This window comes from Oncorhynchus tshawytscha, linkage group LG02, assembly GCF_018296145.1.
Source record: "Oncorhynchus tshawytscha isolate Ot180627B linkage group LG02, Otsh_v2.0, whole genome shotgun sequence".
NCBI lineage: Eukaryota > Metazoa > Chordata > Actinopteri > Salmoniformes > Salmonidae > Oncorhynchus > Oncorhynchus tshawytscha.
The window spans coordinates 49,360,074-49,386,286 of NC_056430.1; the positions used below are offsets into that span (position 1 = coordinate 49,360,074).

Genomic DNA, 26,213 nt, shown 5'->3' on the forward strand with positions numbered 1-26,213 from the left:
TATCAAGGTACTAAAAATGGTTTATCTTACCTTAGAAATATCCTGGCAGAATATAGCCTACCCTCAATGTCATCTTTCTTTGCCTCTAGGTCAACCTGAAGGAGCAGGGACAGCTGATTCGTCAGGACGAGTTCCTGGTGTCGTTCAGGAAGAAGAAATGTTTCCGCCACATCTTCCTCTTCCAGGACCTCGTCCTCTTCAGCAAGACCAAGTGGACTGATGTGGGCAATGACACTTATGTCTACAAACAGTCATTTAAGGTGTGCAGACAGTCAATATACAACACAGCACAATATACCCCAATATGAATCTTTTGCTGAAGCCACTTCCATTGGCTTTCATTGAAACACATGTTTAAGTTATAAAAAGGCCTTGTGTGACACGAAAGAGCATTATATGGAATGTCCCATTACCTACACTCCTAACATTTAACTTCCTCTATTGCTTAGCAGAACTGTATATGATACATGAACACATACCCCTACTTTAAAATGGAGAAGGGAACCGTGCACTGCAGATGACCTCGTCTGTCTAGGGCAGGGGTTTCATACTCATTCCATGGAGGGCCTAGTGTCCGCGAGTTTTGGGTTTTTCCTTTCAATTAAGACCTAGACAACCAGGTGAGGGGAGTTCTTTACTAATTAGTGACCTTAATTCATCAATCAAGTACAGACACTCGCCCTCCGTGGAATGAGTTTGACACGTGGTCTAGGGAGATTTATTTCTAAGCAGAAATTAAGACGAAGTTGTACACAGTAATATCCGTAAAGTGTAGGCCTTTATAGTCTTCATAACGTTGTATTTAAGTAAAAGCCATGTCTATTTTGACAGACCTCTGATATTGGGATGACCCATAACTCGGGGGACAGCGGGCTGTGCTTTGAGATCTGGTTCCGAAGGAGGAAGTCCCAGGACACGTACACGCTGCAGGCCGGGAACAGTGAGGTGAAGGATGCCTGGACCAAAGACCTTGAGCGCATCCTCTGGGAGCAGGCTGTACACAATAGAGGTCAGAGGTCACCCAGCCAATCAGGTCTCTCAGAATTACCAGAAAGAGTCCTCAGGTGATCTGGTCTGTGACGGAAAACATTACTAAACGTCAATTGGGAATTGAGGAGCAAGGATTTGAAAGCTACAGATGTAGGATCTTAATTGGATCAGAGAATTTTCCTGTACCGAAGAAATGTAGATTCATATAAATGCACTGAAATAAATAGAACAACACACGGTTATATGAACAGTATTCCCCTTTTCATGTAGCCTAATTTTGGCCAGCTAATAGCCTTACCACTGATCAAGCAACATTATGGACTAAATGATAAAATCCTGTTTCTGCAGAATGATTTTGCTGCTACAATACTGGTCACAATAAGATCCTACACCTGTAGTAACATTTTCAGAACTGACATACATTTATGTGCCAGAAGTGAAGTATGTAGGAGTAGTAAAGATGTTGGATCTTAATTTGACCTGTATTGTCACTGCAAAATGATCCTGCAGCAACAAGATTTGAACGTTTAGTCCATAATGTTGCTTGATTGTTGGTTAGGCTATTAACTGGTCAAAATTAGTTTACATGAAAAGTCCAATAGGTGTGTTAATGCATGTTTTCAGTGAATATATGTACATCTTGAAGCTCAATCATGTGGTGCAGGAACATTTTAACCAACAATAGAGTGATCAAATTAAGATCCAACACCTGTAGGTTTTATTGGTTTCTCGCAGTCATGTAGTATGCCATTCTCTTTCCCGCATTCCCCCTGATGTGAATGGAATTGATGGGTGAGTGCAACATGATGTACACCAATCCAACACTTTCAACTGTGATCATTTGGTCAGGTGGTCATGAAGGAATAGAGGCAATAAAAATGTCAGGCTTCTGGCATGCAGCTCGCCTTGCCAGTACAATTAACCTGGATTTTAAGTAGAAGCAGTGAGGGTCATGACGGGAAGCTCTACACATCTTGGAATGAGACTAGTACACAGCCATAGTATTTCTTGGGTCAATGTTTGAGTTTTGTTGTTGTGTTCCTACCCTTATATGTCAATTAAATCCTTTTCATTCCCTTGTCACCATATGTAAGGCCAAAATTGGATCCTTCCACTTCCCTCTGTCCATGGTAACATGTTGTGCCTTGCTCCAATACAAATGTATCTCTGCCAGTTCATTTCTCAAAATAGGTCAATGTTTAAATGGTATTTTGTTTGCTATATTCTAGAGATTCGTATGCAGGAGAGGGTGTTCATGGGTATCGGGAACAAGCCCTTCATGGACATCCAGCCTAGCGATGCGGCCATCAACGACAGGGCAGTCAATTGTGCTCTGATGGGAAGAGGTACACACCCATAATAGAATATTTCAATTAGACTATAATTGGAATGGTTCTTCTTAGTAATAAATTAACACCATCATAAATATGTTTTTCCGAGGTCCTGGTTGATCCTCCTTCGGAATTTCTATTTTTGTCTCATTCATGCCCCGTCTTATACAATTTGATTTCATCTGGCCCTCCCAGAATCCAAGGCGTTGGCCTCCTCGGGGATGTCTAGCTCGCAGGGCGGGTGTCCTGTGCTGCGGCCTAACTCCATTGGCTCGGGGAGCTGTTCGTCGTCTTCCGGCAGCCACTCCTCTTCGTCCTCTGGGAGAGGGTCCCTGTCGTCCGCCGTGGAGGGGTACCTGTGTGGCCCGAAGCGGAGGGGGGCAGGGGGTCACGGGGGGTACTCCCCACCCCCTGGGGTCCAGGAGGAGGATGACATGGACCAGGAGAGAGAAAGTCAGAATCTACTGAGTGAGTGGATATAATGAGAAGGGTAGCTCATTTGGGGAATATACATTAAAACATGCTAATTTGGGGAGAAGTTTGCATTTGGTTTTGACAGTAGCCAGTTAAACAAATCCAAAGCATGAATTGCTGTCTCCTTGTCCAAATACTGTTTACAGGGTCAGACTCTCTTCCTATGATTCCTATTTGTTGTAAGACACAGCTACTGTTGAGAGAGGCTAGGTGGTTCTCAGAAATGTTTGTGCTATTAGTGACCCAGCCACCAAAAATGGTGGGGATTTTTCTGTGACCCCAAAAATGAAGAGAGAGTGATCTATTTCTAGAGAGGACCTAATCTCATACCACAGCCCAAAATTAAGCAGCCATGATCAAATCAAATTTTACTGGTCACATACACGTGTTTTGCAGATGTTATTGTGGGTGTAGCGAAATGCTTGTGTTTCTAGCTCCAACAGTACAGTAATATCTAACAGGTAATATCTAACCATTTCACAACAATACACACAAATCTAAGAAAAGGAATGGAATCAAGAATATATAAATATATGGACGAGCAATGTTCTGCATAGACTAAGATACAGTATATACATACTGTATGAGATGGATAATGCAAAATATGTAAACATTATTAAAGTGACTAGTGTTCCATTGTTAAAGTGGCCAGTTATTTCAAGTCTATGTACAGTATATAGGGCAGCAGCCTCTAATGTGTTAGTGGTGGCTATTTAACAGTCTAATTGCCTTGAGAGAAGCAATTTTTCAGTCTCTCGGTCCCAGCTTTGATGCACCTGTACTGACCTCGCCGTCTGGATGATAGCGGGGTGAACAGGCAGTGGCTCGTGTGGTTGATGTCCTTGATGATCTTTTTGGCCTTCCTGTGAAATCAGGTGCTGTAGGTGTCCTGAAGGGCAGTTAGTTTGCCCCCTTTGATGCGTTGGGCAGACAGCACCACCCTCTGGAGAGTCCTGCGGTTATGGGAGGTGCAGTTGCCGTACCAGGCGGTGACACAGCCCGACAGGATGCTCTCAATTGTGCATCTATAAAAGTTTGAGGGTTTTTGGTGCCAAGTCAAATTTCTGCAGCATCCTATGGTTCAAGAGGTGGTGTTGTGCCTTCTTCACTACACTGTCTGTGTGGGTGGACCATTACAAAACTCCCTAGAAAGGCAGGAACCTAGGTGGCCAGTCCTCTTCTGGCTGTGCCGGTGGAGATTATAAGAGTACATGACGAGATCATTCTTCAAGATGTTCAAGCTGGGGCGGCAGCCTAGTGGTTAGAGCATTGGACTAGTAACCGAAAGGTTGCAAGTTCGAATTCCCGAGCTGACAAAGTACAAATCTGTCGGTCAAATAATAGTCACAGTGGTTATACATGGTGCAACAGTTCACCACCTCAGGAGTAAAGTAGGTGAGAGCGAGAGCCCCCCCCTCAACGGGCCTGGGACCAGGCTCTTCAGCTGGGGTAAGCCCCTGCATTAATCTGGCCCTGTAAATCCAGTAACATGGTGACCATGTTTAATTCAATCCACAAAAGAAAATGAGCCAGGCTATTTTGCACCCTTCCAAATGTTAGCTATAAAGGCAGAAAAACAATCTACTGTCTCCAGTCATGTAAATGGTATGAAATGTGTTTATGAAAGGACACTTTTTTTTTTTTCATGCAAAGAAAGGAAAGAAACGTATCTGTTATAGCCTAGCCTAGGCCCACTCCACTACTCGCTGCGGTCTTTTCTGCAAATAGGGATTGAGTTATGTTATTATCTTAAATTATGACCTTCCAATTTACTCATCACATTAGCAATAGTAGCCTATCTTACATAAGTCTGCAAACGCAACGAAGAAAGGAATGCTTTATTATAAAGGGGAATTTTTATGGTGAATATGTGCTTTCCCAAACTTGAGTCTCACTGCCAGGCAGATAACTAATTGCATGTGGGAATGCTTTATTGATATGACAGAGGATCTATTTCATCTCATTTATGATTGAACTAAAGACAATGTATAAAGGATCAGTCATTTAAAAGCCCTGAGCCCATATTTACTAAGCGTCTAGTAATGTAGGAGTGCTGATCTCGGATTAGTTTGGACCTTTTGGGTCACAATGAATAAGAGGTGGGACCTGATCCTAAATCAACAGTCCTCTGAGCACTCCTTTCTCTGAGCACTCCTTTCTCTGAGCACTCCTTTCTCTGAGCACTCCTTTCTCTGAGCACTCCTTTCTCTGAGCACTCCTTTCTCTGAGCACTCCTTTCTCTGAGCACTCCTTTCTCTGAGCACTCCTTTCTCTGAGCACTCCTTTCTCCGAGCACTCCTTTCTCCGAGCACTCCTTTCTCCGAGCTCTCCTTTCTCCGAGCTCTCCTTTCTCCGAGCTCTCCTTTCTCCGAGCTCTCCTTTCTCCGAGCACTCCTTTCTCCGAGCACTCCTTTCTCCGAGCACTCCTTTCTCCGAGCACTCTTTTCAGGTTAGAATGTGGACAAGTCTTACGGGTTCCCCTTCCTATTCCAGTGAACAGCTCCGAGTCTTCAGGAGAGAGCGTGAGCGGCTTCAGCAGCTCCAGCCACAGCTGTCACTCCGCAATTGGTAGAGAGGCGGAGGACGCCTCCTCCGTGTGCGCCTCCGTCGTCGGCCTGAAGGAGGTGCTAACCCGCAGACCCGAAGCCAACCTCCACAAGGCCAAGAGTCCCACCCGGTCCACAGAGAGAAACACCACGCCCTTGCTCCCACACAGACCACCAGCCATGACTAAGGATCCACCTAAGGTGTGGGTTGAGCCTAACCATGAGTTGTACAACTTCGGAAGGATTATAATACTATTAGGGTGAATTCTAAATCAACCTAGTCATGCATTGGGGTGTTGTAGAGCCCGTGGTATAGTGGAAACACGGCTGGCGCTATCGCAGGTATGCCTCCCAACCGACGACAAGGCCCAGCCTTACCGCCTGCGTCTCCCTTCTTAACCTCCTGCATCACCATCTACTTCTGCACTGTTTGAATAAAGCATAAAAATTACAAAAAATATCAATAGTTTAAAAAAATAAGTCATACACTGATGTCAATGGGAGCCTAAGTGAAAATTCACCTCTTTGTGATCTGGTAAGCTATACAACAGGAAGTGATGTTTTATTGTTTTTATTTTTTTCCACCACAGGTTCAAAATGTGGCCATTGGAAAGTCAACTGAGGTTTGAGCTCTGACTTTGGTAAGTTTGTCTGTAATAATGAGGGTACGATTCACCATCTATAGTTTGCCTGTATTCATGTCTGGGGAGTTTAAAAAAAATATATTTCCACATGTTTGTTTTGTATGTAACTGTATTTACTGTATGTAAGGTATTTTACACATGGATGTTTCAGGTTTTCAGTCATTTTCCCTAGGTTATTCAAATACAATCCTATATTGTCTCTCCTCACAGAATTGGACCTATCGACAACAGGAGGACACCATGAACTGTGTCACTGTATAAAGGGGACTATTATATGACAGTTACTGTACTCTACTTTTCTATTATTTTTTTATCTGACCACTAAAATGTACTGTATTTCACATATGTTCTTATATTGTTTTGCAATTTAAACATCTGCGTCTGAATTGTGTTTGGTGTGTAAGACAAGTACATTCAACATGTAATTAACTTTAGTGTTATCTCAGATTCAACAGTTTATAGTGAATTGCAAAATGTCACAAAGAAATTGTTGCACGTGATGCAAACATCATACCTGTCCTTGAGCGGTGCTCTGATCTGGAGCGGCAGGTGTTAATGTCATGCCATGCTAGAGCATGTTTTCTGTGCAGGTAACATTTTCATAAATACAGTGGTGAATCAATCAATAAATCAACTTCAACTGTCTTTTTATGAATACTGAAAAAAAATATGAACGCAATATGTGAAGTGTTGGTCCCATGTTTCGTCAGCTGAAGTAAAAAGATCACAGAGATTTCCAAACACACAACAAGTTTATTTCTCTCATATTTTGTGCACAAATGTGTTTACATCCCTGTTAGTGAGCATTTTTCATTTTCCAAGATAATCCATCCACCTGACAGGTGTGTGTGATATCAAGAAGCTGATTAAACAGAAGTATCATTACACAGGTGCACCTTATGCGGGGGACAATAAAATGCCACTCTAAAATGTGCTGTTTTGTCACACACCACAATGCCACCGATGTCTCAAGTTTTGAGGGAGCGTCCAATTGGCATGCTGACTGCAGGAAAGTCCACCAGAGCCGATGCCAGAGAATTTCCCTACCATAAGCCGCCTCCAAAATCATTTTAGAGTATTTGGCAGGAGGTCCAACTGGCATCACAACCGCAGACCACGTGTAACCACTTACAGCCCAGGACCTCCACATCCAGCTCCTTCACCTGGGGTATCGTCTGAGGCCAATCACCCGGACAGCTGAGGAGTATTTCTGTGTGTAATAAAGCCCTTTTGTGGGGAAAAACCCATTCTGATTGGCTGGGCCAGCTCCCCAGTGGATTGGGCCTGGCTCCCATGTGGATGGGCTTATGCCCTCCCAGGCACACCCAAGGCTAGGCCCTTGCTCAGTCATGTGAAATCCATAGATTAGGGCCGAATCAATTTATTTTTATTGACTGATTTCTTTATATGAACTGTAACTCGTTGAAAATGTTGCATGTTGCGTTTATATTTTTGTTCAGTATAGATATGTTTATTTATTTTTAAACTTTGCTCTTATTACATGAAATATGCAGTTCTGGCATGACATTGCATTTACACCTGCCATGCTTTAGACCAGACCACCCTAGGTATGGTGCGTCACGTGCAATAACAATATTACAATAGCCCAAACATGCAAACTAGTTTAAGCTATTTGATCGACAAACATTGTTGTATCAAATGTGCAAGACCAAACATCTTTTAACAGCAGAACCATAAATTGGTTCCATGCCTTCCATTCAGTAGGAGAGCCATGACAAGATCTGTCCATGATTTTTAAATCTCATGTTGAATAGGGCTTCTCAACTCAATTAAATTAACGTTAACTGGTGCTTGCTTGTAATGTGTTTTATTGGATTTTATTAGTACAGGTATAAGCACAGTACAGTATTGGACTGTTATGACAATATGGCTAGTCTCGTAACAAGTTCATAACGGTGTCCGAGACTAATGAACATTTCTCACTTTGATTCCTCAACATTAACATCTTTTTACTCTTATTTCCATCTTGTTAGCTCAATTTTATGCATTAAATTATGAAACTGGTCAAAATATTTACCCTTTGTGCGTTTGTATTTTTCTTTACTTTGATAAAATAAAACAAATCAATTTCCGTTTGGAATTAAATAAAATTTGTGATATGGTGCCCAACATTTTAAAGGAATTATCCATCAAATAGGTAGTTTATGAAGAAAAATTTGATGTCATAGAAATTACAGTGCCTTTGGAAAGTATTCATACCCCTTGACTTTTTCCACATTTTGTTACGTTACAGCCTTATTCTAAAATTGATTCAATTGTTATTTTCCCCTCGTCAATCAACACAAAATACCCCATAATGACAAAGCAAAAATACGTTTTTAGCATTTTTTGCAAATGTATAAACAAATATAAACGGAAAGATTTAATTTACATAAGTACTCAGACCCTTTACCCAGTACTTTGTTGAAGCATCTTTGTTGAAGCACCTTTGCCACTCTTGCGTTGTCTTGGTTGTGTGCTTAGGGTCGTTGTCCTGTTGGAAGATGAACCTTCACCCCAGTCTGAGGTCCTGAGTGCTCTGGAGAAGGTTTTCATCAAGGATCTCTCTGTACTTTGCTCAGTTCATCTTTCCCTCGATCCTGACTAGTCTCCCAGTCCATACTGCTGAAAAACATCCCCACAGCATGATACTGCCACCACCATGCTTCACCGTTGGAATGGTGCCAGGTTTCGTTCAGATGTGACTCTTGGCTTTCAGGACAAAGAGTTCAATCTTGGTTTCAACAGACCAGAGAATCTGGTTTCTCATGGTCTGAGAGTCTTTTGGGGCCTTTTGGCAAACTTCAAGTGGGCTGTCATGTGCCTTTTACTGAGGAGTGACTTCTGTCTGACCACTACAATAAAGTCCTGATTGGTGGAGTGTTGCATAGATGGTTGTCCTCATGGAAGGTTCTCCCATCTCCACAGAGGAACTCTGGAACTCTGTCAAAGTGACCATCGAGTTCTTGGTCACCTCCCTGACCAAGGCCCTTCTCCCCTGATTGCGCCATTTGGCCAGGCGGCCAGGTCTAGGAAGGTTCCAAACCTGTTGGTTCCAAACTACTTCCATTTAAGAATCATGGAGGCCACTGTGTTTTTGGGGACCTTTAATGCTGCAGACATGTTTTGATACCCTTGCCCAGATCTGTGCCTCGACACAACCCTGTCTCGGGAGCTCTACGTAGAATTCCTTCAACCTCATGGTTTGGTTTTTGCTCTGACATGCACTGTCAACTGTGGGACCTTAAATAGACAGGCGTGTGCCTTTCCAAATCATGTCCAATCAATTGAATTTACCACAGGTTGACACCAATCAAGTTGTAGAAACATCTCAAGGATGATCAATGGAAACAGGATGTACCTGAGCTCAAAGCAAAGGGTCTGAATACTTATGTAAATAAGGTATTTCTGATTTTATCTGTAATAAATTTGCAAACATTTCTAAAAACCTTTTTTTTGCTTTTTTGTTACGGGGTATTGTGTATAGATTGATGAGGACATTTGTTTACTTAATCCGTTGTAGAATAAGGCTGTAACATAACAAAATGTGGAAAAAGTCAAGGGGTCTGAATACTTTCCGAATGCACTGTACATAACATTCTATTGGTTGCAATAACTTTGTACAATCATTTAAACTGAAAAACTGCGTTTTGAATCTGGTGTTGTTTTGTATATCAGTTCATCAACCTGAAAATAGCTGTGCAGCGATGCTCCCCGTCCAACCTGACAGCTCTTGAGAGGATCTGCAGAAACTCCCCAAATACAGGCAGTATGGTGTATTGTGTGTAGATAAGGGAAAAAAACAATTTAATACATTTTTAGAATAAAGCTATAACGTAACAAAATGTCAAGGGGTCTGAATACTTTCCAAATGCACTGTATATGGGGGATACAACCATCCCAGCTTTGCAGATTTTACTACGAAGAGACAGAATCGATAGATCATTTGTTTTGGTCGCCATTCAGGAATGGCTGAAGAATTGCAACATTTACCTGGAACTGACTCTGCAAATGGCACTGCTGGGTGACTTGAAAAGCCATAGTCAATCGATCAATAATATACTAATACTCAGTAAAAATGTTCATCTTTAATTTACAATCTGTAGAACTATGAGAATATAAAGGTTCAGAACTTTTGTGAAACATTGCAGCACAGTAGAAAACAATATATGGAAATTCGAATTCAAAACTGGATGGTTTTCAGAGATAGATGGGAGGGGTTTAGGGTAGCTGAATGTTGGGAATATAAACAAATAAAAAATAACTCACGTAAAATATACTGTGTCTGTACAATGTATATAGTATTTTTAACAGTGGCGGTTGGTGCTGTTTAAGATAAGGGAGGATGCACATTTTTTTTTTATGAGCATGGCCTTATTTCTATTACAGCATATTGGATGACTGTCAATCATTTTCCATGTACCATTGATAGGTGTAGGCGTCTACATGATACAAACAATTTCCCTTTACCCATTTCATGAGGTTGCTACAACCTGGCCTATATGAATGAAAGTTTACATTGTAGGTGCACAGGTTGAGAGAAATGTAAGTAATCAAGGTGAAAGAAAGTAGCACATGCCTGCATCTAGCTGATCTAGGTTGTAATCATTAGTCCAACAGTTGCAAACAAATTCAAGTATGTTTATCTCAGTTTCTTTCAATTTGCCTCTGTTTAATATATTTCAATAGAATCGGTAGAATGAATACACCACTGACAACACTATCCCAACTCAGGATAAGACCCAGATATAGACAGTTTGAATAACAGACGTGTATTTTACGGGGCAGACCAACGACAGGTCAAGGGTAAGCAGAGGACGGTAGTCCAGGGCAGAGCGAAAGGCAGGGTCAGGGCAGGCAGAGGTCAGTAATCCAGGGCAGTGTCAAAAGGTACAGAGTGGCAGGGTAAGGGGGCAGAATGATAAAAACTGGGATAACTAGAAAACAGGGCTCAAGAAAACAGGAGTATGAAAAACACGCTGGTAGGCTTGACGAGACAAGATGAACTGGCAACAGACAAACATAAAACACAGGTATAAATGCACAGGAGATAATGGGGAAGATGGGTGACACCTGGAGGGGGGTGGAGACAAGCACAAGGACAGGTGAAACAATTGTGACACACAATTGACAGTTGTGACACACACGAACAGTTCACTTTCAAAGCAGCCACAGACAAACAACATGATCACTTTGATTAGTCTAGCTATAATTCCTTCTCACATCTACGCACTCCTTGTTCTTCCCTGTCATTGACCGACTGGTGAATGAAATGACCAGACACTTTCCCGCAGAAGAAGGTGCGGTTCTCATGGGAACGTCAGCCCTCAACCCCAAGCAAATCAAATGTATTTGTCACATACACATGGTTAGCAGATGTTAAATGCGAGTGTAGCGAAATGCTTGTGCTTCTAGTGCCGACAATGCAGTAATAACCAACGAGTACTCTAACCTAACAATTCCAAAACGACTACCTTATACACAAAAGTGTAAAGGAATAAAGAATATGTACATAAAGATACATGAATTAGTGATGGTACAGAACGGCATAGGCAAGATGCAGTAGATGGTATCGAGTACAGTATATACATATGAGATGAGTAATGTAGGGTATGTAAACAAAGTGGCATAGTTTGAAGTGACTAGTGATACATGTATTACATAAAGATGCAGTAGATGATATAGAGTACAGTATATACATATATATATCATTGTCACATTGATTCAAAAAGAAAGCCTTGTGCCCATGGCACAGCACTATGGAATCAGAGGACAATCTGCTGACCGAAGTGCAACAAGTTCTTGGAAAGAAAAACATAACACAGTGAAACAGTTAGCAGCACACTGGACTTCCTGTCCATGCTTAAAACTTCTTAGGGCTGGGTGTCCCGTCAGCAGGACACCTGTTGAAAACATCCGGTGAAATTGGAGGGTGCGCAATTCAAATAAATAATCGTAATATTAAACATTTACGAACATACAAGTATCTTAAATCAGTTAAAAGCTTAAATTATTGTTAATCTAACTGCATTGGCCGATTTTCAATAGGCTTTACAGCAAAAGCATACCATGCAATTATTTGAGGACGGGGCCCCACATCAACATATTTTTCAACCAGCACAGGGTTCATAAAATCACAAGTAGCGATTTAAAAAATCACTTACATTTAAAAATGTTCCTCTTTTTGCAATCCCAAGGGTCCCAGCTACAGCATACATGGTCGTTTTGTTAGATAAAATCGCTCTTTATATCCCAAAAAGTCAGTTTAGTTGGCGCCATCGATTTCAGTAATCCACTTTCAACCTGCAGACAAAGGAATCCAAAAAGCTACCGCTAAACTTTGTTAAAACAAGTCAAACTATGTTTCTATTTAACCCTCAGGTACCCTAACATGTAAGCAAACTACAATATTTCATGCGGAAAGAAGTATGTTCAATAGAAAAGTCAAATTAGCAAGTGCGCGTCCTCGTCCTCGCACACCCACAGACTGATTTCCAACTGTGACTCCTGGTACCAAAACTCAAAATTCTCATAAATAAGCCTGAAACCCTGAATAAAGACTGTTGACATCTAGTGGAAGCCATAGGAATTGCAATCTGGGAGCTGGAATTGCATAGGACCCATAGCTTTCCATTAAAAAATGTAAAAATTCTTTGGATTTTCAGCTACCATATCAATTGTGTTATATTCTCATGCATTATTTTAAAATGTCTACAAACTTCAAAGTGTTTTCTATCAAATGATACCAATTATATGCATGTTCTGGCTTCTGAGCCTGAGTACCAGCAAGTTTACTTTGGGCATGTCAATCAGATGGAAATTCTGAAAAAAGGACCCTAGCCCAAAGACTCCTTCGTGGGCATCTATAAACTTTTTCGCATATCTGTCACACTGCCAGTAACCTCTGCGTCATGTGAGCACAGTTTTTCCTGCATGCGGCATGTTAAAACCTACCTGAGAAACAGCCTGCCTGTCCATACACATGATCATTGATGCCCCACAGGGTGAGATCTTGCATGGAGCCCCAGACCGAGGGTGATTGACCGTCAACTTGAACTTCTTCCATTTTCTGATAATTGCGCCAACAGTTGTTGCCTTCTCACCAATCTGCTTGCCTCTTGTCCGGTAGCCCCTCCCAGCCTTGTGCAGGTCTACAATTTTATCCCTGATGTCCTTACACCCTCTCTGGTCTTGGCCATTGTGGAGAGGTTGGAGTCTGTTTGATTGAGTGTGTGGACAGGTGTCTTGTATACAGGTAACGAGTTCAAACAGGTGCAGTTAATACAGGTAATGAGTGGAGAACAGGAGGACTTCTTAAAGAAAAACGAACAGGTCTGTGAGAGCCGGAATTCTTACTGGTTGGTAGGTGATCAAATACTTATGTCATGCAATAAAATGCAAATTAATTACTTAAAAATCATACAATTTGATTTTCTGGATTTTTGTTTTAGATTCCGTCTCTCACAGTTGAAGTGTACCTATGATAAAAAGTACAGACCTCTACATGCTTTGTAAGTAGGAGAACCTGCAAAATTGGTAGTGTATCAAATACTTGTTCTCCCCACTGTATGTCTTTTTTTTTCTTGGTCCATTACTGTACACTCTCTAAATAAACAATATCAGTGATGAGATAAGAAAGTGTCAAATTAATTTATATGCTGATGACACTGTCATGTAATGTATCGCTTCAACGGCTGACCAAGAATTATCACTATTGGAGACAGATTTTACGATATGACAAGGGTCTTTTATACAGCTGAAACTTGTTTTAAATGCAAAGAAAACACATTTTATGATTTTTAATCAGGTTCAAAAAGTTGGATGAAAATACACTTGCATTTATGAGCTTAGATGGTTCTCGAATTAATCAGGCCTCTGCATATAAATACTTAGGGATATGGTTGGATGGTAAACTGTCTTTTAAAATACATATTGATGAACTTTGTAAACGGCTAAAAATCCAGCTAGGCTTCCTCTATAGAAACAGGACAAATAGAAGACAAATTGAAGACAAATTGTGCAAGCTACTTTTATGTCTGTTATAGATTATGGCGATATTATTTACATGCATGCTACGGCATCAACACTTCGCTGGATGCTACTTATCATTACGCACTTAGGTTTATTATGGGTGCTAGCTACAGAACTCACCACTGTGTTTTATATCAAAATGTGGGTTGGACGTCGGAGTCCGTGAGACGAGAACAACATGCTCTCGTGTTTGTCTATAAAGCACTTCTTAATAAACTACCTTCTTATTTATCATCACTCATCAATATTAGAATTATAATTCCTAAAACCAGGTCTGAAGCATGGATTATACTTGAGGCCCCTGCGATCTCCACAGATTTGGGTCTGGCTGCCTTTTCCTGTTACGCTCCTTGCTTATGGAATAGCCTGCAGACTAAACTTAAACTTGAGACTCTTGTCCCCCTTGCCCATTTTAAACATTTATTGGAGGATTTTTATTTTTGTATTGCTTGTAACTGTTTCGGGTAAATAAAGTTATTGTGCTCTTAGGGGAATAACCTGTGTGTAAATGTAACAATCTGCTGCCATATTTTGTTGTGTTATCTGTGATTGTTTTGTTTGTCTTGTGTAGTTTCTTAATCATTGTACCTAAACTGTATGTCAAATCAAATCAAATCAAATTTTATTTGTCACATACACATGGTTAGCAGATGTTAATGCGAGTGTAGCGAAATGCTTGTGCTTCTAGTTCCGACAATGCAGTAATAACGAACAAGTAATCTAACTAACAATTCCAAAAAAACTACTGTCTTATACACAGTGTAAGGGGATAAAGAATATGTACATAAGGATATATGAATGAGTGATGGTACAGAGCAGCATAGGCAAGATACAGTAGATGATATCGAGTACAGTATATACATATGAGATAAGTATGTAAACCAAGTGGCATAGTTAAAGTGGCTAGTGATACATGTATTACATAAGGATGCAGTCGATGATATAGAGTACAGTATCAACGTATGCATATGAGATGAATAATGTAGGGTAAGTAACATTATATAAGGTAGCATTGTTTAAAGTGGCTAGTGATATATTTACATCATTTCCCATCAATTCCCATGATTAAAGTGGCTGGAGTAGAGTCAGTGTCATTGACAGTGTGTTGGCAGTAGCCACTCAATGTTAGTGGTGGCTGTTTAACAGTCTGATGGCCTTGAGATAGAAGCTGTTTTTCAGTCTCTCGGTCCCAGCTTTGATGCACCTGTACTGACCTCGCCTTCTGGATGACAGCGGGGTGAACAGGCAGTGGCTCGGGTGGTTGATGTCCTTGATGATCTTTATGGCCTTCCTGTAGCATCGGGTGGTGTAGGTGTTGCGTTGTGCAGACCTCACTACCCTCTGGAGAGCCTTACGGTTGAGGGCGGTGCAGTTGCCATACCAGGCGGTGATACAGCCCGCCAGGATGCTCTCGATTGTGCATCTGTAGAAGTTTGTGAGTGCTTTTGCTGACAAGCCGAATTTCTTCAGCCTCCTGAGGTTGAAGAGGCGCTGCTGCGCCTTCCTCACGATGCTGTCTGTGTGAGTGGACCAATTCAGTTTATCTGTGATGTGTATGCCGAGGAACTTAAAACTTGCTACCCTCTCCACTACTGTTCCATCGATGTGGATGGGGGTGTTCCCTCTGCTGTTTCCTGAAGTCCACAATCATCTCCTTAGTTTTGTTGACGTTGAGTGTGAGGTTATTTTCCTGACACCACACTCCGAGGGCCCTCACCTCCTCCCTGTAGGCCGTCTCGTCGTTGTTGGTAATCAAGCCTACCACTGTTGTGTCGTCCGCAAACTTGACGATTGAGTTGGAGGCGTGCGTGGCCACGCAGTCGTGGGTGAACAGGGAGTACAGGAGAGGGCTCAGAACGCACCCTTGTGGGGCCCCAGTGTTGAGGATCAGCGGGGAGGAGATGTTGTTGCCTACCCTCACCACCTGGGGGCGGCCCGTCAGGAAGTCCAGTACCCAGTTGCACAGGGCGGGGTCGAGACCCAGGGTCTCGAGCTTGATGACGAGCTTGGAGGGTACTATGGTGTTGAATGCCGAGCTGTAGTCGATGAACAGCATTCTCACATAGGTATTCCTCTTGTCCAGATGGGTTAGGGCAGTGTGCAGTGTGGTTGAGATTGCATCGTCTGTGGACCTATTTGGGCGGTAAGCAAATTGGAGTGGGTCAAGGGTGTCAGGTAGGGTGGAGGTGATATGGTCCTTGACTAGTCTCTCAAAGCACTTCATGATGACGGATGTGAGTGCTACGGGGCGGTAGTCGTTTAGCTCAGTTACCTTAGCTTTCTTGGGAACAGGAACAATGGTGGCCCTCTTGAAGCATGTGGGAACAGCAGACTGGTATAGGGATTGATTGAATATGTCCGTAAACACACCGGCCAGATGGTCTGCGCATGCTCTGAGGGCGCGGCTGGGGATGCCGTCTGGGCCTGCAGCCTTGCGAGGGTTAACACGTTTAAATGTCTTACTCACTTCGGCTGCAGTGAAGGAGAGACCGCATGTTTCCGTTGCAGGCCGTGTCAGTGGCACTGTGTTGTCCTCAAAGCGGGCAAAAAGTTATTTAGTCTGCCTGGGAGCAAGACATCCTGGTCCGTGACTGGGCTGGGTTTCTTCCTGTAGTCCGTGAGTGACTGTAGACCCTGCCACATGCCTCTTGTGTCTGAGCCGTTGAATTGAGATTCTACTTTGTCTCTGTACTGGCGCTTAGCTTGTTTGATAGCCTTGCGGAGGGAATAGCTGCACTGTTTGTATTCAGTCATGTTACCAGACACCTTGCCCTGATTAAAAGCAGTGGTTCGTGCCTTCAGTTTCACACGAATGCTGCCATCAATCCACGGTTTCTGGTTAGGGAATGTTTTAATCGTTGCTATGGGAACGACATCTTCAACGCACGTTCTAATGAACTCGCACACCGTATCAGCGTATTCGTCAATGTTGTTGTCTGACGCAATACGAAACATCTCCCAGTATGTGTAAACATGTATACGCAGGGCCCTGATGTAAAAGAGACCTTGGTCTCAGTCTGTGTTCCTTGTTGAAATAAAGTTACACACATATATATATATATTATCCCTGTCACTACAGGAGGCCTTTTGCCTTTTGGTCATCATTGTAAATAAGAATTTGTTCTTAACTGACTTGCCTAGTCAAATAAAGGTTCAATAATAAATAAATAAACAAATAAAATAAATTAATAAATAAACAAATGCAAATGCAGCTACTTTGCTGTTATTCTGGCTCCACTTTTTGACACAAGTTAGCCATAGTTGGTTTGCAAGCAAGCAAAGGATAAGAACGTTGCCAGCCAGTATGCCAATGGAACATTTAGAATGAACACCTCGGTTGTGTCCATAGATACAAAACAGAAATACTTAAAGACTGGTGTTTGGAGGATATGTTGGCACGGTTTGCCTAACAACACCCGTGCCAATATATCCTTCAAACAACAGCTTCTCGGGCATTATCACGTAATTAATACTCATACAATGTTTCCATTAACCCTCAAATTACCAACACATTTTATATACATTTATTAACAACGTGGGTCATTTTGACCCCAAGAAGAAATTATTGGATAAAGCAAGAATCACAGCAAAATATCTAATTATTTCTTATCAAAACATCAACCGGTCAGTCACTCCTACATTTTATTCATTAAAGTATGTCCACACATACATGAAAATGACTTCCCTATTCCCTATTGTCACACAAATTAATGTTGTAAATTATGCAACTATAGGTGGTCTCAGTGGAGTGTGTGTGTGTGTGTTTCCGTGCGAGCGCACCCTTTCCATGCTTGTGAGCACGCGTATGCGGGGGTTCTAGGGAAGCGCCGTCACTCCCCAACCATTATGCTGTCGCCTTCAGCAATGTTTGGTGCGCTGCTAAACAAATAACACATGATCTCAGTAAACTGTGCAGGTAACATTTTCATAAATACAGTGGTGAATCAATCAATAAATCAACTTCAACTGTCTTTTTATGAATAGAAAAAATATGAACGCAATATGTGAAGTGTTGGTCCCATGTTTCGTCAGCTGAAGTAAAAAGATCACAGAGATTTCCAAACACACAACAAGTTTATTTCTCTCATATTTTGTGCACAAATGTGTTTACATCCCTGTTAGTGAGCATTGTTCATTTTCCAAGATAATCCATCCACCTGACAGGTGTGTGTGATATCAAGAAGCTGATTAAACAGAAGTATCATTACACAGGTGCACCTTATGCGGGGGACAATAAAATGCCATTCTAAAATGTGCTGTTTTGTCACACACCACAATGCCACCGATGTCTCAAGTTTTGAGGGAGCGTCCAATTGGCATGCTGACTGCAGGAAAGTCCACCAGAGCTGATGCCAGAGAATTTCCCTACCATAAGCCGCCTCCAAAATCATTTTAGAGTATTTGGCAGGAGGTCCAACTGGCATCACAACCGCAGACCACGTGTAACCACTTACAGCCCAGGACCTCCACATCCAGCTCCTTCACCTGGGGTATCGTCTGAGGCCAATCACCCGGACAGCTGAGGAGTATTTCTGTGTGTAATAAAGCCCTTTTGTGGGGAAAAACCCATTCTGATTGGCTGGGCCAGCTCCCCAGTGGATTGGGGATGGCTCCCATGTGGATGGGCTTATGCCCTCCCAGGCACACCCAAGGCACCCTTGCTCAGTCATGTGAAATCCATAGATTAGGGCAAATCAATTTATTTTAATTGACTGACTTTATATGAACCCAGTACCCCAGGTCATCTTAGGTTTCATTACATACAGCCGAGAAGAACTACTGAATATAAGATCAGCGTCAACTCACCATCAGTACGACCAAGAATATGTTTTTCGCGATGCGGATCCTGTGTTCTGCCTTACAACCAGTGCAACGGAGTGGATTACATGCAGCGACCCAAAAAAAACGACTCAGAAAAAGAGGGAAACGAGGCGGTCTTCTGGTCAGACTCCGGAGACGGGCACACCGTGCACCACTCCCTAGCATTCTTCTTGCCAATGTCCAGTCTCTTGACAACAAGGTTGATGAAATCCGAGCAAGGGTAGCATTCCAGAGGGACATCAGAGACTGTAACGTTCTCTGCTTCACGGAAACATGGCTAACTGGAGAGACGCTATCCGAAGCGGTGCAGCCAGCGGGTTTCTCCACGCATCGCGCCGACAGAAACAAACATATTTCTGGTAAGAAGAGGGGCGGGGGCGTATGCCTTATGACTAACGTGACATGGTGTGATGAAAGAAACATACAGGAACTCAAATCCTTCTGTTCACCTGATTTAGAATTCCTCACAATCAAATGTAGACCGCATTATCTACCAAGAGAATTCTCTTCGATTATAATCACAGCCGTATATATCCCCCCCCAAGCAGACACATCGATGGATCTGAACGAACTTTATTTAACTCTCTGCAAACTGGAAACGATTTATCCGGAGGCTGAATTCATTGTAGCTGGGGATTTTAACAAGGCTAATCTGAAAACAAGACTCCCTAAATTTTATCAGCATATCGATTGCGCAACCAGGGGTGGAAAGACCCTGGATCATTGTTACTCTAACTTCCGCAACGCATATAAGGCCCTGCCCCACCCCCTTTCGGAAAAGCTGACCACGACTCCATTTTGTTGATCCCTGCCTACAGACAGAAACTAAAACAAGAAGCTCCCACGCTGAGGTCTGTCCAACGCTGGTCTGACCAAGCTGACTCCACACTCCAAGACTGCTTCCATCACGTGGACTGGGAGATGTTTCGTATTGCGTCAGACAACAACATTGACGAATACGCTGATTCGGTGTGCGAGTTCATTAGAACGTGCGTTGAAGATGTCGTTCCCATAGCAACGATTAAAACATTCCCTAACCAGAAACCGTGGATTGATGGCAGCATTCGTGTGAAACTGAAGGCGCGAACCACTGCTTTTAATCAGGGCAAGGTGTCTGGTAACATGACTGAATACAAACAGTGCAGCTATTCCCTCCGCAAGGCTATCAAACAAGCTAAGCGCCAGTACAGAGACAAAGTAGAATCTCAATTCAACGGCTCAGACACAAGAGGCATGTGGCAGGGTCTACAGTCAATCACGGACTACAGGAAGAAACCCAGCCCAGTCACGGACCAGGATGTCTTGCTCCCAGGCAGACTAAATAACTTTTTGCCCGCTTTGAGGACAATACAGTGCCACTGACACGGCCTGCAACGAAAACATGCGGTCTCTCCTTCACTGCAGCCGAAGTGAGTAAGACATTTAAACGTGTTAACCCTCGCAAGGCTGCAGGCCCAGACGGCATCCCCAGCCGCGCCCTCAGAGCATGCGCAGACCAGCTGGCTGGTGTGTTTACGGACATATTCAATCAATCCCTATACCAGTCTGCTGTTCCCACATGCTTCAGGAGGGCCACCATTGTTCCTGTTCCCAAGAAAGCTAAGGTAACTGAGCTAAACGACTACCGCCCGTAGCACTCACATCCGTCATCATGAAGTGCTTTGAGAGACTAGTCAAGGACCATATCACCTCCACACTACCTGACACCCTAGACCCACTCCAATTTGCTTACCGCCCAAATAGGTCCACAGACGATGCAATCTTAACCACACTGCACACTGCCCTAACCCATCTGGACAAGAGGAATACCTATGTGAGAATGCTGTTCATCGACTACAGCTCGGCATTCAACACCATAGTACCCTCCAAGCTCGTCATCAAGCTCGAGACCCTGGGTCTCGACCCCGCCCTGTGCAACTGGGTACTGGACTTCCTGACGGGCCGCCCCCAGGTGGTGAGGGTAGGCAACAACATCTCCTCCCCGCTGATCCTCAACACTGGGGCCCCACAAGGGTGCGTTCTGAGCCCTCTCCTGTACTCCCTGTTCACCCACGACTGCGTGGCCACGCACGCCTCCAACTCAATCATCAAGTTTGCGGACGACACAACAGTGGTAGGCTTGATTACCAACAACGACGAGACTGCCTACAGGGAGGAGGTGAGGGCCCTCGGAGTGTGGTGTCAGGAAAATAACCTCACACTCAACGTCAACAAAACTAAGGAGATGATTGTGGACTTCAGGAAACAGCAGAGGGAACACCCCCCCATCCACATCGATGGAACAGTAGTGGATCGGTTAGCAAGTTTTAAGTTCCTCGGCATACACATCACAGACAAACTGAATTGGTCCACTCACACAGACAGCATCGTGAGGAAGGCGCAGCAGCGCCTCTTCAACCTCAGGAGGCTGAAGAAATTCGGCTTGTCACCAAAAGCACTCACAAACTTCTACAGATGCACAATCGAGAGCATCCTGGCGGGCTGTATCACCGCCTGGTATGGCAACTGCACCGCCCTCAACCGTAAGACTCTCCAGAGGGTAGTGAGGTCTGCACAACGCATCACCGGGGGCAAACTACCTGCCCTCCAGGACACCTACACCACCCGATGCTACAGGAAGGCCATAAAGATCATCAAGGACATCAACCACCCGAGCCACTGCCTGTTCACCCCGCTGTCATCCAGAAGGCGAGGTCAGTACAGGTGCATCAAAGCTGGGACCGAGAGACTGAAAAACAGCTTCTATCTCAAGGCCATCAGACTGTTAAACAGCCACCACTAACATTGAGTGGCTACTGCCAACACACTGTCAATGACACTGACTCTACTCCAGCCACTTTAATAATGGGAATTGATGGGAAATGATGTAAATATATCACGAGCCACTTTAAACAATGCTACCTTATATAATGTTACTTACCCTACATTATTCATCTCATATGCATACGTAGATACTGTACTCTATATCATCGACTGCATCCTTATGTAATACATGTATCACTAGCCACTTTAACTATGCCACTTTGTTTACATACTCATCTCATATGTATATACTGTACTCGATATCATCTACTGTATCTTGCCTATGCTGCTCTGTACCATCACTCATTCATATATCCTTATGTACATATTCTTTATCCCCTTACACTGTGTATAAGACAGTATTTTTTGGGAATTGTTAGTTAGATTACTTGTTCGTTATTACTGCATTGTCGGAACTAGAAGCACAAGCATTTCGCTACACTCGCATTAACATCTGCTAACCATGTGTATGTGACAAATAAAATTTGATTTGATTTGATTTGAACTCGTTGAAAATGTTGCATGTTGCGTTTATATTTTTGTTCAGTATAGATATGTTTATTTATTTTTTTACTTTTGCTCTTATTACATGAAATATGCAGTTCTGGCATGACATTACATTTACACCTGCCATGCTTTAGACCAGACCACCATAGGTATGGTGCGTCACGTGCAATAACAATATTACAATAGCCCAAACTTGCAAACTAGTTTAAGCTATTTCATCAGCAGAACCATAAATTGGTTCCATGCCTTCCATTCAGTAGGAGAGCCATGACAAGATCTGTCCATGATTTTTAAATCTCATGTTGAATAGGGCTTCTCAACTCAATTAAATTAACTGGTGCTTGCTTGTAATGTGTTTTATTGGATTTTATTAGTACAGGTATAAGCACAGTATTGGACTGTTATGACAATATGGCTAGTCTCGTAACAAGTTCATAACGGTGTCCGAGACTAATGAACATTTCTCACTTTGATTCCTCAACATTAACATCTTTTTACTCTTATTTCCATCTTGTTAGCTCAATTTTATGTATTAAATTATGAAACTGGTCAAAATATTTAGCCTTTGTGCGTTTGTATTTTTCTTTACTTTGATAAAATAAAAAATATTTTATTTAATTCCAAACGGAAATTGATTTGTGATATGGTGCCCAACATTTTAAAGGAATTATCCATCAAATAGGTAGTTTATGAAGAAAAATTTGATGTCATAGAAATTACAGTGCCTTTGGAAAGTATTCATACCCCTTGACTTTTTCCACATTTTGTTACGTTACAGCCTTATTCTAAAATTGATTCAATTGTTATTTCCCCTCGTCAATCAACACACAATACCCCATAATGACAAAGCAAAAATACGTTTTTAGCATTTTTTGCAAATGTATAAACAAATATAAATGGAAAGATTTAATTTACATAAGTACTCAGACCCTTTACCCAGTACTTTGTTGAAGCATCTTTGTTAAGGACCTTTGCCACTCTTGCGTTGTCTTGGTTGTGTGCTTAGGGTCGTTGTCCTGTTGGAAGATAAACCTTCACCCCAGTCTGAGGTCCTGAGTGCTCTGGAGAAGGTTTTCATCAAGGATCTCTCTGTACTTTGCTCAGTTCATCTTTCCCTCGATCCTGACTAGTCTCCCAGTTCATACTGCTGAAAAACATCCCCACAGCATGATACTGCCACCACCATGCTTCACCGTAGGAATGGTGCCAGGTTTCGTTCAGATGTGACTCTTGGCTTTCAGGACAAAGAGTTCAATCTTGGTTTCAACAGACCAGAGAATCTAGTTTCTCATGGTCTGAGAGTCTTTTGGGGCCTTTTGGCAAACTTCAAGTGGGCTGTCATGTGCCTTTTACTGAGGAGTGACTTCTGTCTGACCACTACAATAAAGTCCTGATTGGTGGAGTGTTGCAGAGATGGTTGTCCTCATGGAAGGTTCTCCCATCTCCACAGAGGAACTCTGGAACTCTGTCATAGTGACCATCGAGTTCTTGGTCACCTCCCTGACCAAGGCCCTTCTCCCCTGATTGCGCCATTTGGCCAGGCGGCCAGGTCTAGGAAGGTTCCAAACCACTTCCATTTAAGAATCATGGAGGCCACTGTGTTTTTGGGGACCTTTAATGCTGCAGACATGTTTAGGTACCCTTGCCCAGATCTGTGCCTCGACACAATCCTGTCTCGGTAGCTCTACGTAGAATTCCTTCAACCTCATGGTTTGGTTTTTGCTCTGACATGCACTGTCAACTGTGGGACCTTATATAGACAGGTGTGTGCTTTGCCAAATCATGTCCAATCAATTGAATTTACCACAGGTTGACACCAATCAAGTTGTAGAAACATCTCAAGGATGATCAATGGAAACAGGATGTACCTGAGCTCAAAGCAAAGGGTCTGAATACTTATGTAAATCTGTAATAAATTTGCAAACATTTCTAAAAACCTTTTTTTTTGCTTTTTTGTTACGAGGTATTGTGTATAGATTTATGAGGACATTTGTTTACTTAATCCGTTGTAGAATAAGGCTGTAACATAACAAAATGTGGAAAAAGTCAAGGGGTCTGAATACTTTCCGAATGCACTGTACATAACATTCTATTGGTTGCAATAACTTTGTACAATCATTTAAACTGAAAAACTGTGTTTTGAATCTGGTGTTGTTTTTTATATCAGTTCATCAACCTGAAAATAGCTGTGCAGCGATGCTCCCCGTCCAACCTGACAGCTCTTGAGAGGATCTGCAGAAACTCCCCAAATACAGGCAGTATGGTGTATTGTGTGTAGATAAGGGAAAAAAACAATTTAATACATTTTTAGAATAAAGCTATAACGTAACAAAATGTCAAGGGGTCTGAATACTTTCCAAATGCACTGTATATGGGGGATACAACCATCCCAGCTTTGCAGATTTTACTACGAAGAGACAGAATCGATAGATCATTTGTTTTGGTCGCCATTCAGGAATGGCTGAAGAATTGCAACATTTACCTGGAACTGACTCTGCAAATGGCACTGCTGGGTGACTTGAAAAGCCATAGTCAATCGATCAATAATATACTAATACTCAGTAAAAATGTTCATCTTTAATTTACAATCTGTAGAACTATGAGAATATAAAGGTTCAGAACTTTTGTGAAACATTGCAGCACAGTAGAAAACAATATATGGAAATTCGAATTCAAAACTGGATGGTTTTCAGAGATAGATGGGAGGGGTTTAGGGTAGCTGAATGTTGGGAATATAAACAAATAAAAAATAACTCATGTAAAATATACTATGTCTGTACAATGTATATAGTATTTTTAACAGTGGCGGTTGGTGCTGTTTAAGATTAGGGGAGGACATGGCCTTATTTCTATTACAGCATATTGGATGACTGTCAATCATTTTCCATGTACCATTGATAGGTGTAGGCGTCTACATGATACAAACAATTTCCCTTTACCCATTTCATGAGGTTGCTACAACCTGGCCTATATGAATGAAAGTTTACATTGTAGGTGCACAGGTCGAGAGAAATGTAAGTAATCAAGGTGAAAGAAAGTAGCACATGCCTGCATCTAGCTGATCTAGGTTGTAATCATTAGTCCAACAGTTGCAAACAAATTCAAGTATGTTTATCTCAGTTTCTTTCAATTTGCCTCTGTTTAATATATTTCAATAGAATCGGTAGAATGAATACACCACTGACAACACTATCCCAACTCAGGATAAGACCCAGATATAGACAGTTTGAATAACAGACGTGTATTTTACGGGGCAGACCAACGACAGGTCAAGGGTAAGCAGAGGACGGTAGTCCAGGGCAGAGCGGCAGGCAGGGTCAGGGCAGGCAGAGGTCAGTAATCCAGGGCAGTGTCAAAAGGTACAGAATGGCAGGGTAAGGGGGCAGAATGATAAAAACTGGGATAACTAGAAAACAGGGCTCAAGAAAACAGGAGTATGAAAAACACGCTGGTAGGCTTGACGAGACAAGATGAACTGGCAACAGACAAACATAAAACACAGGTATAAATGCACAGGAGATAATGAGGAAGATGGGCGACACCTGGAGGGGGGTGGAGACAAGCACAAGCGAAACAATTGTGACACACAATTGACAGTTGTGACACACACGAACAGTTCACTTTCAAAGCAGCCACAGACAAACAACATGATCACTTTGATTAGTCTAGCTATAATTCCTTCTCACATCTACGCACTCATTGTTCTTCCCTATCATTGACCGACTGGTGAATGAAATGACCAGACACTTTTCCACAGAAGCAGGTGCGGTTCTCATGGGAACGTCAGCCCTCAACCCCAAGCAAATCAAATGTATTTGTCACATACACATGGTTAGCAGATGTTAATGCGAGTGTAGCGAAATGCTTGTGCTTCTAGTTCCGACAATGCAGTAATAACCAACGTGTACTTTAACCTAACAATTCCAAAACGACTACCTTATACACAAGTGTAAAGGAATAAAGAATATGTACATAAAGATATATGAATGAGTGATGGTACAGAACGGCATAGGCAAGATGCAGTAGATGGTATCGAGTACAGTATATGAGATGATTAATGTAGGGTA

General features: G+C 42.4%; 1 protein-coding gene across 2 annotated transcripts in view; it reads left to right on the forward strand.

Moving 5' to 3' along the window:
• LOC112214229 overlaps positions 1–18,083 on the forward strand; it is a 68,784-nt gene extending 50,701 nt beyond the window's left edge. The window contains exons 18-25 of one of the 2 annotated variants that reach the window (XR_006079231.1): positions 90–260; positions 832–1,009; positions 2,220–2,336; positions 2,517–2,789; positions 5,289–5,542; positions 5,932–5,982; positions 6,196–6,575; positions 17,933–18,083. Coding sequence is in view for 1 of the 2 variants with exons in the window: in XM_024372830.2 (XP_024228598.1) it covers positions 90–260; positions 832–1,009; positions 2,220–2,336; positions 2,517–2,789; positions 5,289–5,542; positions 5,932–5,970 (1,032 nt within the window). In the remaining variant the exon portion in view is untranslated. Of the gene's footprint in view, positions 1–89; positions 261–831; positions 1,010–2,219; positions 2,337–2,516; positions 2,790–5,288; positions 5,543–5,931; positions 5,983–6,195; positions 6,731–17,932 lie in introns of those variants that run through there. The other variant, XM_024372830.2, reaches the window with a different exon arrangement.
• Positions 18,084–26,213: the final 8,130 nt, after the last annotated feature.